At 35.1% G+C, this 14,783-nt stretch overlaps 3 protein-coding genes across 8 annotated transcripts; 1 reads left to right on the top strand and 2 right to left on the bottom strand.

Annotated features, from left to right (window-relative positions):
• The first annotated feature begins 395 nt into the window (after positions 1-395).
• On the top strand, positions 396-2,477 carry Cog8 (conserved oligomeric Golgi complex subunit 8). Its single transcript, XM_066290996.1, has 5 exons — positions 396-578; positions 634-1,106; positions 1,158-1,371; positions 1,424-1,587; positions 1,641-2,477. The coding sequence occupies exons 1-5, from the start codon at positions 524-526 to the stop codon at positions 2,418-2,420; spliced, it is 1,686 nt and encodes a 561-aa protein (XP_066147093.1). The 5' UTR covers positions 396-523; the 3' UTR covers positions 2,421-2,477.
• Positions 2,414-3,376, bottom strand: Brms1 (breast cancer metastasis-suppressor 1-like protein). Its single transcript, XM_066290997.1, has one exon. It carries the CDS (start codon positions 3,284-3,286, stop codon positions 2,570-2,572), a length of 717 nt encoding a protein of 238 aa, XP_066147094.1. The 5' UTR covers positions 3,287-3,376; the 3' UTR covers positions 2,414-2,569.
• Positions 3,377-3,640: 264 nt separating this feature from the next.
• Positions 3,641-14,534, bottom strand: Spt20. 6 transcript variants are annotated; one of them, XM_066291519.1, is made up of 18 exons: positions 14,227-14,533; positions 12,834-13,221; positions 10,999-11,135; positions 10,744-10,944; positions 10,478-10,689; positions 10,255-10,420; positions 9,697-10,203; positions 9,502-9,643; positions 9,244-9,449; positions 9,107-9,175; positions 8,834-8,948; positions 8,434-8,657; positions 8,216-8,374; positions 7,650-8,027; positions 7,396-7,600; positions 7,101-7,225; positions 6,922-7,021; positions 3,641-6,620 (listed from the first exon to the last, which is right to left on the bottom strand). In XM_066291519.1, the coding sequence occupies exons 3-18, from the start codon at positions 11,032-11,034 to the stop codon at positions 6,529-6,531; spliced, it is 2,937 nt and encodes a 978-aa protein (XP_066147616.1). In that variant the 5' UTR covers positions 11,035-11,135; positions 12,834-13,221; positions 14,227-14,533; the 3' UTR covers positions 3,641-6,528. The 6 variants fall into 6 exon arrangements, with proteins under 6 accessions (XP_066147616.1, XP_066147620.1, XP_066147615.1 ...); XM_066291523.1 differs by lacking the exon at positions 12,834-13,221 and having other exon boundaries at positions 7,396-7,594; positions 14,227-14,534; XM_066291518.1 differs by lacking the exon at positions 12,834-13,221.
• Positions 14,535-14,783: the final 249 nt, after the last annotated feature.

The following is a 14,783-nucleotide window of genomic DNA, read 5'->3' as shown; positions in this document are numbered from 1 at the left end:
AATGAAATTTCCGAATAACGTAAGCTCTATAATATCATTTTCCGAAAGAAATATTCCTCCAAATAAAAGTGTAAACCATTTATAGACTGATAAAGGTGAAGAGCGTTGAAATAATAATACATAACAATTTGAAATTTAATTTACGATAAACGATAATGTGGCGCTAATTTTAATTGAAAACTAATTTCCATGGTTTTGATAGCCACTAGTTATAACCAACTCCTTATGTTTGCTAGTTTGCCCAATTCACTCTACAATGATTTTTAATAAAAACTCGATAATTAACTCAACAATGACTACAGTAAGACTAGCTAGTCCGCCATATTTAATACAAAAATTATTATTTGGCTGAATGTTGCCAACCCGACGAGAGGCCATAGAAATCAAGAAAAAAAGTAAAGACTAACCTCACTTTTAATTTTTTTAATTTATAGTCCTAATTAATAAAATAATCATAAATAATATCATTCGCACTTATTAGAGTTCAAATAATTTATAAAATAATTGTTAAAAAGCACTGGAGATGGCAGAAGAACAGCTCAAGCTTCTGTCTCTGTTATACCCCTCAGGTCATCCTGGTAATGTCCAGCTCACAAATTCTGAGCTATTACTAACGATTGATACCTATTTCAGAGGACTGGAACTATAATGGTGACGTTAAAGAATATTTAACCAAAATAGGTAGCTACAAAGCAGAAGATTTGCTAAAAGAACCAAAACGTTTAGAAGCAGAATATGGTAATATCCAAGACCAAACTCAAGAACTGGCTGTTACAAATTACAAGACTTTTATTGAAACTGCGGAATGTTCTCGAGAACTCTTCACCCAGTTTAATACAATAGAGACTAAGTTGGATGAACTATTAGTAGACCTACCAGAATTTCAACAAAAATGTAGTAGCTTTAGTGATTCCACAAGCAAAATTAACAATCTGAGAAAACTCAACTCTCTAACCCTGACGAAAAATGCGCAATTACTTGAAATTTTAGAGCTGCCTCAGTTGATGAATTCATTTATAAATGATGGTTTATATGAAGATGCCTTAGAACTAACAGCATTTGTTCAAAAACTATATAGCAAATATTCTGATATACCAATTTTTAAAGTATATTATCAGCAATTTTTTAGTAACTTAACTTAGTACTTATAATTTCAGGGCATTTTAAGTGACATTAATCAAGCTTGGTTGCTCATGCTGCACCAGCTTTTATCACAGCTTGGACATGAATTGACTTTGCCAAAATGTCTACAAGTAGTTGGGTACCTCCGGAGAATGGAAGTTTTCACAGAGCTAGAATTAAAATTAAAGTTTCTTCAGGCTAGAGGACATTGGCTGGACACTTGTCTCAAATATCTACCCAAAGATGATGGTATAAGTAAGATTTGCCAGCATTATATTACTGGGGAACTTAAATATTTCAGCCAATCATCACCTATCAAAGACAATAGAAATCACAAGAGTACATTTATTCAATATTATAACACAATACCGGGCCATTTTTAGTGATGATGAATCAATGCCCTTTAGTGCTCTAAAAAATGAAATCAATGAAAACATTATTTTCTTTACATGGGTTAATAATAAGGTAAATAATTCTTAATCTGGTATAGTAATTAGATATTTAACAGCATACACTAGATTTCAGATTTCCTTGAAGTTTTAGAAAAGGACCTAAAATCTGTCTCCTCTCTGGAATCATTTTTGGATCAATGCATGTATTTTGGGCTATCATTTAGTAAAGTTGGTTGGGATTTTCGATCAACCCTAGTTCCCATCTTCACAAAGCAAATATTAGATAACTTTAAAAACTCAGTTACTGTGGCCATGTGCTCTTTTGAAAAGAGCATGGAAAGTTTCACCTTAATTAATAAGAATCTGCCCAATATTCCTTGGAAAAATAAGGACCAAGACCCTTTACATCCTCCAGATTCTTTATTAGAGTTTTATCCCTTAGCTGAATACTTGAATAATGTTCTAAAAACCTTGAATGCTTTTAGATCATGTGCCCCCATATCTATTGTAACTGAAGTTGTAGAAACTCTTCAAAAATCACTAATATTCATTTCAAAGTCTATAGTAATTTTACATTCCCAAGAACAGCAAGCTTTTACTAGTAATGCAAAAGATACATTTACGCGGTTGTGCATGAGTTTTTCTGATGATTTAATACCTTACATTCAGAAATGTATTCATATAATTTACCCTCCAAACCAGATTTCAATGAAATTAGGAATTACCATGCAAATCCTACAAGAGGAGCACATTTCTTTTTTCGATAAAGAAGTCATCATTGTGCATATACAACATTTGCTGCCTCCTCGAATTGAGCCAAACTTCGATTTTGCAGAAACAAATAGTCAGGATGAGACTGTTACTCAAAGTGGAGACAAAATTGAGGAGGATAATACAGCTTCATAATTCAACAGATGTATTTATTTGTAAATGAAAGTGTAACATAGATTCTATCTCACTGAATTCTTTTTGTTATTTCTTAGGACAATTTAGTTATAGTGAAAAAGAATATCTCTTGCAACTTAAATATTTACAATAAACAGAAGCCTAATTAATCAGATAGTTCTGTTTAAGGCTTTCCTTATGATGGTCCAGTCTTCCATTATTTCTTGTGGCTTAAGCATATAAACAATGTAAGGTCCAGAGACTGTAACAGCTTTTTTTCTTGATGTAGTACGAGATCTAGAGCTCCATTCTCCCCCTTCACCCCATGTTATTTCACTATTTTGTTTATCCTCTTCAAGCCGCCTGATAGTGTCCATCAGTTCACTATAACAGTAATCACTTGCCAACTTTTTTTCACTCTCAAAATTCTGCATTGCTGCCTGCTTCTCACCATCATACTGACTGTTAATATTTTCAATTCTCAGTTGTCTCAAAATTCCTGCCACTTCAGTTCTGATCCTTCTCTGCTCTTCCAAGTTTTGTAACGGTATGAGATATTCTGGGGACTTCCCACTTTTAACCTCGGACAACTGAGTCTCCACCTGCTGTATACGCTCTCGATAGAGTTGTTCTCGTAATAGACTGAACTGATTTTCTAGGTCCTGGACATGCTGGATTAGTTCAGTTCTTCGCGTTTCGCATTCCCCCTCGTCCATATCAGAACTATCGTCCGAATCTGGTTCATCTTCAGAGGATTCGCGGTTTCCCTCATTTTCCTGACTGGAATTTGAATGTTCTGACTCGTTTCCAGAGACATCGTTATCGCTTATACCTCCAGTGCAGGAATTATTACTGGACAGCTTCATTAGGGGCATTTTTGATAACATTTAGCGGAATTTTAATTAAAATTAAACCTTATTTATTTACATTTCAACTTCAATGATTTTATGTGAGGTTAAGTTGTAATTGGTTTTTTGTAGCGTCCCATGTTGCCTGATTTACGTTTCCAGTGTTGATACATAGTTTTAACGAAGGTAGTTTCGACTAAGAGAGGTTTAAAGAAAATAGTCTCGAGTAAGAACTCTTAAAGAAAGTAGTTTCGACTAGGGAGATTTTAAGGAAGGTAGTCTCAAGAAAGGTTCGATTGAAAGTTTTAAGGAAGATAGTTTTGAGTGCAATCAATTTAAGAAAGGTATTTTTAAGATCATTCGATCATGATTCACAAATGAAACGCTTTCAACTGTAAAAAAATCATTTACTATATCCAATCAATTACACAACAAGGTATTGAATAGCCCACCTTAAAATGCGATTTCACGAAAATACAGAGTGTTTAGTGAAAAATAGAACATGTTTTTTAACTGCTTCTTAAATATTGAAAATAAATCAAAAATGAACAATGACTAAAATTTTATAAACGGTCACCATTTTATCACAAATTTGAGGAAATACTATCAACTAAATTTTTTTTCTACTAAAGAATGTAATGACCAAATCACAAAACACTCTATTTTTAATATTCCGAACTTTCTCTATTTCTATTATAGTATTGATAATTAAATTGTGGCATCTGGGAGCCAACACTTGTAGTCCAAAATGTTGATAAACTGAATGGAGACAATATGCGAGTTTGAAATTACAAGTTTTCCCTGCCCCGGATTCCACAAAATTGCAGGATGTAAAAAATTAAAAAGGCATTGAACATCTTCGCGCCTCTGAAATATACTTATAACAATAAGGTATATTGGTTGTCGGTTTGATCACAAAATTAAATATTATATTATAAGTAAATAAAAGGCTATTATCGCTATGGTCTTTACACTTTTTACAGGTTTACTGTCTACATATATTCACAATTAGAAAAATGAATCTACATAAGTAATACAGGCTACACATATTTTCTATCGCCTTGTAATATTCTTTACACTCTCACATATACTACACCTTACAATTATTAAGTTATCTTCATAATCTCGTTAAAAATCCTTATACCTTTCACGTCACTTAACTTCCTTCAGGATTAAATTACCTCTTAACGAATATTTGAGCCCTAAATTGTCTAGATAAACTAGTCTCGAATGCAAAAAGGTTTAAGTGTAAGAAAGATGGATGATAAACTTACAGAAAATGTAATGAATTTTCAGAAAGATTCTCAATACATTAGTTACATCGTATCATGAAGGACGAAAATGAACTGAATTATACGTACTTAAATATTTGGTTGATCAACAATTCGTCTAAAAAAAAAACTTACACATCTACGTAAAACGATCACGTACTAATTACAGTTGATAATAGGAGGCCACATTACGCTATTAAATTATAAATATACAGGGTGACCTTAAATTCCCTCAACTGACAGTGGAAGATCGCAATGTTTAACAAGCTAAATACGAACCCGAACCCAACTTGAAACGTAGCTACCCTGTATATTATTACACATGATCAACAGAGATTGCAAAGTTTGAACAAATTCCCATAGAATGCAGTCTTAGTATACCAGTCTCGCTTTTGATTTACTTATTTACTTTATTTGGCAGTTTTACGTAAAATTAAAATTAGACACACGGTACACTCTTTTAATTTGGTTTTAAATCAAAAGCGTCAGTTACAGGGTGAGTGAGATTGAGTCGCCGAATGAACATAGGGGGAGTTACCATAATTCATTATTTCGATTATGTTTTATCGAAAGCTTTTAGTTATGTTCTTCTGTACCTCGTAACTTAAAATAAAAAATTCGCAAATGGACTTTAAGACTGGGAATCATCAGGCTGACCTTCGGAAAATTACAATTTGCCATTAATTTCCTAATTGTATACGCCTCAATATTTCGTAAAAAGACTAAGTAAAATCAAGAATAAATTAACTTAAAATTATAACATCTGTACAGACATTTAATTTGAACAATTTTGCGGTACAATTCGCTACAAAAGCTGCAATATAATATCTCAGTAGTTTGGAAACAGTGGCTCCACTATACAACAATTGGAAGCAGTTTCTGGACTTTTAAACTGTGATCTAATGATGAACTTGCTTCCTCCAGTTTCGTTCACAGATACGTTTGACATTGATAAAAACTGGTAACTTAACGGTAAAGCAGCAGTAAGGACAATATTTGTCTTACATTTTTACTGCGGTTCTAGATATATCGAGAGGCTAACGTTATATAACGTACTCTCTAAAAAGAGATATAAGTTATGAAAATCGTGCAATTTTAAAATTTTAATACAAATAGCTATGCGGGGTGTTTAAATTTCCTAAACATCAACATTAAAATGAAGCGATTCGGTGCATAAGAAACTTTTTTTCCTAAATTTTCCCATGTTTAAGAAACACCCTGTATATCTTCATTTTTCTAAATAAAAAAACTAGTGCCCTTGAGGCATTCCCATTGCAAACTCCCTATGATTTTTAACTAAAATCGATAATTTTACATTTTTAATTCACCTAACAATTAATTTAGGTTAAGTTAGCTGGGTGCTTTAAAGCAGTTCTATTCTTTAACTCGGAAACAGTGCGTCGTGCGAAATAAATTTGAAAGAGCGTTTGTTCTTCCTTAGAACTGAACAGAAAATTTAAACATATTTTCTATTTCCCTAAAAAAACTATGGCATACTAATTTCTTCTTCAAATATATTAAGTTACCTGTTGGATTGCGCACTACTGGTGAATTTAATATTTTATTTAAAAATTTGACTGTACACAGTTCTCAAATGCCCTGAAACTATTTCCAATTGTATTTTGACCAATCGTGAAAGCTTTCACTGATTGCAAACTTATAAAATTAAAAACAATCGCAATAACATAATATACAAAATGGAAAACACACAGCGGATATTAGAAATTAACAAATATTTTGAGATCATTCTAATTGATGGTTGTTTTGGTCAGAACAGGTTGCTTTGGTCAGACAGGCAGTTTTGCAGCTCTGGAACCAGATGCAGGGTTTATCTCCCAGATTAAGTCATTTTCATTACAACCACAACCCAAAACAAACTCTTTTCTGGACCGCACAAAAATAATCGCAGAAGACACAAAGAAACTTATTCTCTTAATAATGGTGGCAGATTACCGTAGGAATAAAATTGAGAAGGCCTTTAAGGTACTCCTAAGACTGCTCTTTGACGATTCACCTCGGTGTTCCCACGGTCTCTTCCATGCTTATGGGTAGCTCCCGCGCCCCTCCTCCCTGAACTGCTTCGAAACTCTGCCCATCCAAATCTGCACGCAGCGGAAAAAAAAATGTTTTACAAATCAAGAAAAATTATCAGTTTAGAATAAGCAAAATTGTGGCTTCAAGCTTATTTCTCTCTTCTTAATCTTGATCCTCTGCTGACTCTTCTTTATAACCTCTTCCATGTTTAAATTCAGTTCTTTTAATAACAATCAACAAACAATAATATTTAACTGGAAATTATCAACAACAAAACAAGACTAGCTTTTCCACGTTACTACTGTCATTTGATATTCAACAAGATTACGGGTCAATTTTCGAGTTTAAATTGCAAATCTGTTAACTGACTTGAATTTGGGGCCATCTTGATAGTAATAGGCGTCGTCCTTTGCAGAGTTCGGCCCGAAATGGTGGCTTGGGTGGGCAAGGTTTCTTGACGAGTCGGCCTCTGTAACGGAAAAATGTCATGTCCAAGCTCTAAGTACATGGAAACACTGACCTAATTTAATATCGGTCTGACTACTTACCTGCAATTGTGATATGAGCTGGAACGGATGACTACCTGGGGTCAACTGTAAAGTTTGAGACCCAGACGCCATCCTGACATTATGGTGAGTTAAGTTCTTCACAGCTCCCGAGCTTGCCACTTGGGCTAAAATATTATTCACATTTGTGAGCGGAGTGCCGAGAAAAAGAAATTTCTATGTTTTAAAGTTATTCATTTAAAAGTCAAGAAACCTAAACTAATCAATAATACCACGGTTCAACAACTTTGAGTAAGTTTTTATACAATTTAATTAAATTTTTATATAATAGACATACTCAAATGTGACGGCCCAGAAGTGCTCCCACTAGCATTTATCACTTGCACAGCTTGACTCACACCACTCGACGCACCAACAGTCTGCTGTGTCTGTGCAGTAGGCAACGACATCAACAACTGACCTTGGGAAGTTCCGCTTCCCGAAATCTGCCCGCCCACATTCACGGCTAAGGAAATTGGCTGCGAGAAGTTTTGCAGCTGAAACTGTAGCTTTCCTAAGTAACACCTCCCTATAACCGGATAACCTGATTACCTGAACGTTGTGCAAGCCGGGAATGCTTTGCAGCTGAGACAAATCCAAACTTTGCACATTCAGAGTGGTGCTCGATGTTTGCGGTGGCGGACTGGATAATGGCGAGATTACGGCGTTACTTTTGGTAGCGTTTTGCACGACAAACTGAGCAGACGCGTGCGGTTGAGAAGTGACTTTAGATTGAGATTGCGCAAACGGATTCTGGCCTCCAGTAGCGCAACTGGCAGCTAATTTTTCCAAGAGTAGTGTATTCTCATGATTGGGACTGGCAATTTCTGGTCTATCTGCCGCAGGAGTACCCACTAGGAGAGCTCCCAGCGCTGATTCGCTGCTGCTGTCATGGGGAGTTGATGGGGCTATTCGCTGATGGTGCACCACCTGATAGTGAAGATCAAATGCGTGAGAGAAGAAATGAAAGATAATTCCCATAAGGTGAATCACGATAAAAGTAATGTTAAAAGCGCTTGAAACGACACTTGAAAAGAAATTAGTTCTTTTATGGGATGAATTTATTTTTCCCAAAACATCACACTTTAAATTAATTGTAGGCTGCATTGAAAACTCACAGGTTGCTTTATCGGCACTGCCGTATAAGTGTAACTTGTTCCACTGCTCGTTTGATTGCTTACTGACGATAGAGTAACAGTTTGGGTGGGTGAATTCAACTCTTGCAAATTTAATCGGTTGTGGTTGTTTACAGCTATGATATTCCCATGACTCACCATCTGATATACAAGTTGTTATTATATGACGTAATATTTTAGGCCTTACGAGGCTGACTTACCCGGGCACCACCTGCGGTAAGATTACTCAAAGTCATCCGCCTGGCTAACAATTGTCGCTGATTGGACACGACATTTGTAGAATTGTTTATCGCGTTTACTACAGCGGCACTAGCGTCGCTGTTCACGTTGCTCGCCGGTGAGCTATTCAGCAAACTGATGATATTGCTGTTGGCTAACATTTTCTGTTGCGTGGCGGCTGCTGCTGCTTGCCTTTTAGCTTTCTCTGTAAGAGTAATGAGAGTAATATAACAAAAATAAGCTTGTTCCAAAAAAAAAACGAATTGGGCCAATTTAAGTAGCTATTTTGAAATTGTAAAATTTGAATTTGAATTATACGACATTCAATGTCTAATTTAGTTGAAACTGAAATCGCTATTTCTCAAGACACTCTCTTCTTACCAGCAGCTTGAAACCGCTGAGAAGACAACTCCAGTTTGGTTGCCAACGCATCAATTGCCAATTCCTGACTAGTCATTTGAAAGGATTTAAGATCAGTCTGATTGTACACGTCCGCCTAAAGGCAAATTCATAATATTTTACAAGTAGTAAATACAATGAAGTATCTATTGGTAATTATTAAATGAATCTCGCTTCCCATGGAAATTTTTCATGTGCAATAAAGAAGATTTCAAGGAAACCGAGATACATTTCGTTCGTGGATATGTATTTTACCTCAAGATCTCCTTTGAATACTTTCTCAACTAAATATTGCAGGTTGGTTGTGCGGTCATAGGACAACGCCTAAAATAAAACAGTTTATTTTAACACTTCATGTATTTAAACTGACCAATTTAAAAGCAACAAACTACCTGCATGGCTCGATTCATCCTCTCCATATGCTCTTTCGGATTGGGCAGTCTTTGCGGGAAAGAGGTAAAAGCGTTGGAAGGCCAAATAACTTCTTCGGGAGAATTTATATGCACGACACTTCGCACACGGATGTTCATCTTACGACCCGATTCCGTAAATATCTCCGTGAATTGGTATACATAACTGTGAGCTAAAGTTCGGGTACCTGCAAACAGACTTTCATTGGTATGCCTAAACCGGGCGCCGTTCAAATCAACCTAAATAGAAACGACAGAAAGTGCCGGTTCGCTCCCCTCGCTTAAAGTCCCGATCGAGGTAAAGTTCCCCCCAGAACTCCATATTAGAAGGTCGATAGAATATCGACAATGTTATATGATATATTCGGGTTCGCTCTTGATCCTACAAAACCCTTTTTTAGTTAACTCTTAGTATTTAGATATAAAAACAAGAACCTTAATATCAGTCTCTAAAATATGGTCCTCAATCCTATATAACGTACAATCGCTTGTCACCTCTGGTCGCACCAACGAACGTAATTCACCGATTTCAACCGGCTGAGTAGGCGGGTCCAAAGAAGGCTCCTGTAGCACAGGAGCCGGAATCACAGTCTTAGCTTCGTCAACTTGACTAAACCTCGAACTTCTCGTTCGAAGTTTGCTTTTCTTTGCTTTACAAAAATCTAAAATTTCAAGCCCATGATGTTTCGCAAAATGACCAAGTTTCCGCTTGCGAGTGGCGGCCATCTGCGAAGCTTTTTGGGACATTTTCCGAAAAGAGCGATCGTTCCAAAGGCGGGTCCGATTATGGAGAGCTGACACCTTGTTTTCCAGGTGTGGATCGGGATCTAGGCAAAGCTCCGGAGTGTGCGCTATTACGATTTGGCTCTCGAGAAAATCCCGGTCATCGGGGGAGAAGTCGGTCCGATGCTGGGTTAGGGTATTTATGTCCGCTAATACAGTCTAAGAAGGACACAGTTTAAATGTTGTTGAAAAACGTAATGTAACCACTACCTTTTGAGTAGGCCTAAGTAATACGTGATGAACGTAACATTTATTTTCAGGATAAGCCCGCCTATAGTTTCTCACTTCAGCAATTACACAGCCACTATAGAATATGAAATCGAATTTGTCCAAGGCGTCCAGAATAAACGGGGGTATCTCCTCTTTGTCCAAATACCTGTTTGCACATATTTTTAAGTATTGTTTTTTTTATCCAACTAAGTATAATGTCTACCGCAAAATTGTGTCCTCTTCATACCCTCTAGTCATGGTTTGAATCAATTCTTCACACTCTTCCTTAAAATACATTGTACTTTTGTTACTACGATCCTGCAGACGAAATGCCAATGAATATCCCTTATTTCCAGCATAAAGATTTAAAATAACGGTATTCAGTTTGTCCCGCTTGACTAAACGTTCCAAAATTAAAGGCTTATACTGCAACTGCTGAAACAAGGCGAATCTGCGCATTGTTCCTTAACCAATATAGAACATTACAACCTGCTCATGATCATTCTCATCATCGTCATCTTCATCACTGCTTTCCTCATCTTCGTTACAAAGCTTCTGCAGTTCTTCAAAAATATCAAACTTCGAAGATTTCGTTTCAAAATCGCAAGTCGTCGACGCTTGGCTTTCCTCTTTAGGACTTGTAAGTGGCAGGGCAGCAGCTCGATGAACTTTCAACTTTTTCACCGACTGCTGCAGAGAAATAATGAAATGAAATTTGGCCTTTTTTAATGAGATTAACGTTACTTCTCCCTCATCGTATGCTGCCTCCATTCTTTGCATTATTAACTTGAATTAAAATCTGCATCCAGGAAGCCACATCTTCCAGCTAATTGTCTAAAGTTCTTGGGATGTCTTTCATGGTCAATAATCAGGAAATTAAACTGAAAAAATTATATTGCGAATAATTTGAGAGAATAAGACACAGCTGTTTATATTTAATTACTCCAAAGAATCTGAGCAAATTGTTGCGATTTAGAATCGTTCCAGAATTGTCGCAGAATAACGTCAATAGTATACATTAACTCAACAAATAAAAACATCTACAACTTGCCCTAATAAGTAATTATTTCACTACTGAATGCTTATTATAATTGGTTCTTGGAGCTGTTCTAATGTTAGACTAATCAACTACTTAACAATAGTCTCCTTGTAAAAGGATAATTTATCTAGTTCGTTTATTAGAAGAAGTTTGAAGAATTAACAAGACAACTTTTCCAAATTTGGTGCACAGGCATATGTTCATCACGCTCGAAACATCCATTTGAGATTCCAATGTTGTCGTTGAGTTCAGATGCAACTGGCAACGCTGCACTAACGACGCATTCCATAAAATTGAATAGGATCCAATAAGGCCGTAGAGCAAATTTGAAAAAGTTTACTTTTTTAATCCTTTAAATCCTCATGACTAGAATATTTCATAATTCCTTAGAATTATACAAATATTAACTTCAATACACGTCCCAGATTATTTGACGAAAAGGAAAAGAAATAGCAAATCACACGTCGCGAGAGACGCGTAACAGATGCAGAACTTTTTTCCTTGTGTTTAGTTGCGGCAAATCTTTACCCAAGAATTCACGCAATCACTAAACTTCTCTGAATATGATGGGAACTGTATATTATGTTAGCTGTTAAGTAGTGAAAACACAAAAAAATTCTATAACTTCTTAAAATGCCAGGTACCATGAATGATATATGTGGTTCTGATGCGTTGGGATGCGCCTTGCATCCTTAGCACCCTATGTATCCTATAACACTTACGCTGCTACTGTAACACATGCGCAGGCAAAAGTTTGAGATTAAACAAGTTAAATGTTTCTTTTCGTTACGCAGCGCGCGGCTGCGCAGTGGGTTTAAAAGCAAAAACGAGTAAATAGTCAATATTTTTCTTTTAGGACAAGGAGGGGACTTAATACTGACTCGGATCTTCCGAGTTTATCGAATAAGCGGGATACTTCTAAAAGAGGACACTTTTTTCAGACTCCTAAGGAAACAAAAATACTTCTTAGTACTTCTCTGTTACACAATGGTAACTATTACAATTTTATACTTAAACCTTGTAGAAGATCAGAATAATTTGTAAAAAAGGAAAAATTTTGAATAAATTTTATTAAGAAATTTCATCCTTTGCTAAATATGCTGCAATGGGAATGTGTGAGATACATTCAGATTATAAGCAACAAATGATTTTGTTTTATGGAAAAGTAAGCTTGAGACAATACATAGGGAGATATGAAGGACCTTGTTGCTTTAGTTCCTGGGTAGATTCCATTGAATTTTAGTATCTATGAAAGAAAAAGAACTTCTCTGGAATCAACTCAAATTACAACACCTCAAAAAACAGATGTAGGCAGCTACATGATTTTAAAGTTTTTTGATGTTACCCACTGGAGTTTCTATTTATAGAGACAGATATTTTTTACAAATTGATTTAAATTGTGCAGTTGCTGCTACTTGTCTGAAATAACAAGAATATGCTGTCTCAAGAAATATTCTTCTACAAAAGATATTATAGATTATCTAGATATCAGATTATGGCTGTTCAAAGTAATGGTGTTTTTTGGAAATGTGCAACTTACTTTTGAATAAGATATTTCTAATGAAGATGGATCCCCTTGTTCAAAAAAAAGAAAAATTGTTGAAAAGTATATGTGCATTTCTGGAAGAACTTTGAACTTATCCTCTGTTCTTTGCCTGGCTTTTCTTCATGTAGACACATCACATATTCTTGCTTTAAATTCTCCACTTCTCATAATATAATTTAACCATAATTAATTTACCAAAGTATTGGGTGTGCTTTTATCAAGTCTTAGCAATTTTAGTTATATCATTCTTGGTAAGCCAACTTTGATGAGAGTACCAAGTTTTTTTTGCTTCTACATATACCAGTGTGTTTTTTCTATTTGCTTCTTTTGTATATTTTACAACTCTTGCGATGAATTACAAGTTTTTTAAGGTTGCATTTCTCTAAAAATAGAGTTTATTTGCTGCAGCTGTATTTGATCAACCCATGGTTACCCTTATTTTCACTAAAATGTCATACATATATAATGTATTTGTTATATGTATATGTATCACATTGTATATATTTTGGATGAATTTTAATTTATAATTGATATTAAAATTTATTTGAATTAAACTTGATAGACTCATATTAACAATTTTAACAAAAATGTTAAATCCAAATGAGATGTGTCTTTAGCAAAAATCCTAAATTTTTGCCTGCCCTCCTTTCTTAACAAGTTGCCTCTTACTTCATAAAATCAGGTATATCATTTCATTTTTTAAAGTATTTTACTTGTGACACTTTTTTGAAGCTTTTCAAAGCTATTTGACTGTATTCACCATGATGATATCCCATGATATGCTTCTTGAAAGACCTGAAATCTCTATAGCTTTGAAAGTGTGTCATAACAAAGTTAATTTCTTTTTGTAGTCAAACATCTGCACTAAGAATTTGACTGCAAAGATTCCAAAGCAATTCTGTATTGGGACCTTTACAGTAGGTATCTACATAAATGAATTTCTCCAAAATAATATTACAGCTAAACACACCTTTAGTTTTTGAAGATTCTTGCTAAAATGGTATCTGTTTATAAAATGACTAATTCACTTCACAAAGAAATTATAAATAATTCTTCCCCTTCATTCAATTAAAACTTTAAACATGGAAATAGTTTACTCTTGTCTATATGAGTTATCTTTTAAAATTGAATTGAGGTAAAAGGCTGAACTTGAAAAATAATGACCTACTTGATTTCCAGAAGTAATTACACTGTTATTTCCCTCAGACAAATATCTGTTTTCCTTAAATAAAAAAATAAAGGAAAAAGTAACTAAACTTGCACAAAAAGGGGGCTCCAATACCAAGTTTCCATTTGACAAATGGCAAAATTGACAACACAGGAAAGTGCAGATTTTCATTTTGTGGGTCACTGGCCTGGCAAGTTTTCCATCTACGTTCATACTTACATTAAAATTTCAATTACTTCTTTTACACAATACTTGGGGACCATACATTAATCACTTCAACCCTCTTTTCAGACACATCACAGTTTTCAGTAGGGGAAACTTAACCTCAAAGGTCACAAACGGATCGGCACTAGAAATTAACATTTATTCAAAACCTTGTCGCACCTGAGTTTCGGAACGGGAATTTCCAATTGAGTTTATAAAATTTATTGAGAGATATTCATTAATTTTTACAAAAATTTATAAAATTTATTTACAAACAGTCCGCCTGACCTTACGGGACAACCGACGTTAACCGGACATCTCAATTGTCACTGTCACTTTGATTGACACCTAATTAAGAGTTGGACCAAGCACTGTTCAAGAAATTTGACGTTAAAATCAGCGGCAAAATTGAACTTGGACAAAATAATCTGAATGAACATTATCTGGAATGTAACTTGCCCTTAATGAAGAATCTATCAGTTTTGCAATTCTCATGGAAATGACAAATTTCTGGAATAAGTAGAGTGCCAAAAAGATTTCAATAACCTGAACTAATGCAACCATGTACCGTT

This window comes from Euwallacea fornicatus, chromosome 16, assembly GCF_040115645.1.
Source record: "Euwallacea fornicatus isolate EFF26 chromosome 16, ASM4011564v1, whole genome shotgun sequence".
Taxonomy (NCBI): domain Eukaryota; kingdom Metazoa; phylum Arthropoda; class Insecta; order Coleoptera; family Curculionidae; genus Euwallacea; species Euwallacea fornicatus.
Note: the sequence above shows the minus strand (reverse complement) of the source record. Positions and strands in the feature narration are given on the sequence as shown.

Excerpts from the sequence above, each read along its gene's own strand:
- Spt20 (XM_066291519.1), bottom strand. The coding sequence starts at position 11,034 with ATGCAAAGAATGGAGGCAGCATACGATGAGGGAGAA. Across the intron at positions 10,421-10,477 it reads GAAGAGGACACAATTTTGCG|GTATTTGGACAAAGAGGAGA; the intron begins GTAGACATTATA and ends ATGTGCAAACAG. Across the intron at positions 9,176-9,243 it reads GGATGAATCGAGCCATGCAG|GCGTTGTCCTATGACCGCAC; the intron begins GTAGTTTGTTGC and ends GTTTTATTTTAG.
- Cog8 (XM_066290996.1), top strand. The coding sequence starts at position 524 with ATGGCAGAAGAACAGCTCAAGCTTCTGTCTCTGTTATACCCCTCAGGT. Across the intron at positions 1,107-1,157 it reads CTGATATACCAATTTTTAAA|GGCATTTTAAGTGACATTAA; the intron begins GTATATTATCAG and ends TTATAATTTCAG. Across the intron at positions 1,588-1,640 it reads TTACATGGGTTAATAATAAG|ATTTCAGATTTCCTTGAAGT; the intron begins GTAAATAATTCT and ends AGCATACACTAG.
- Brms1 (XM_066290997.1), bottom strand. The coding sequence starts at position 3,286 with ATGTTATCAAAAATGCCCCTAATGAAGCTGTCCAGTAATAATTCCTGC.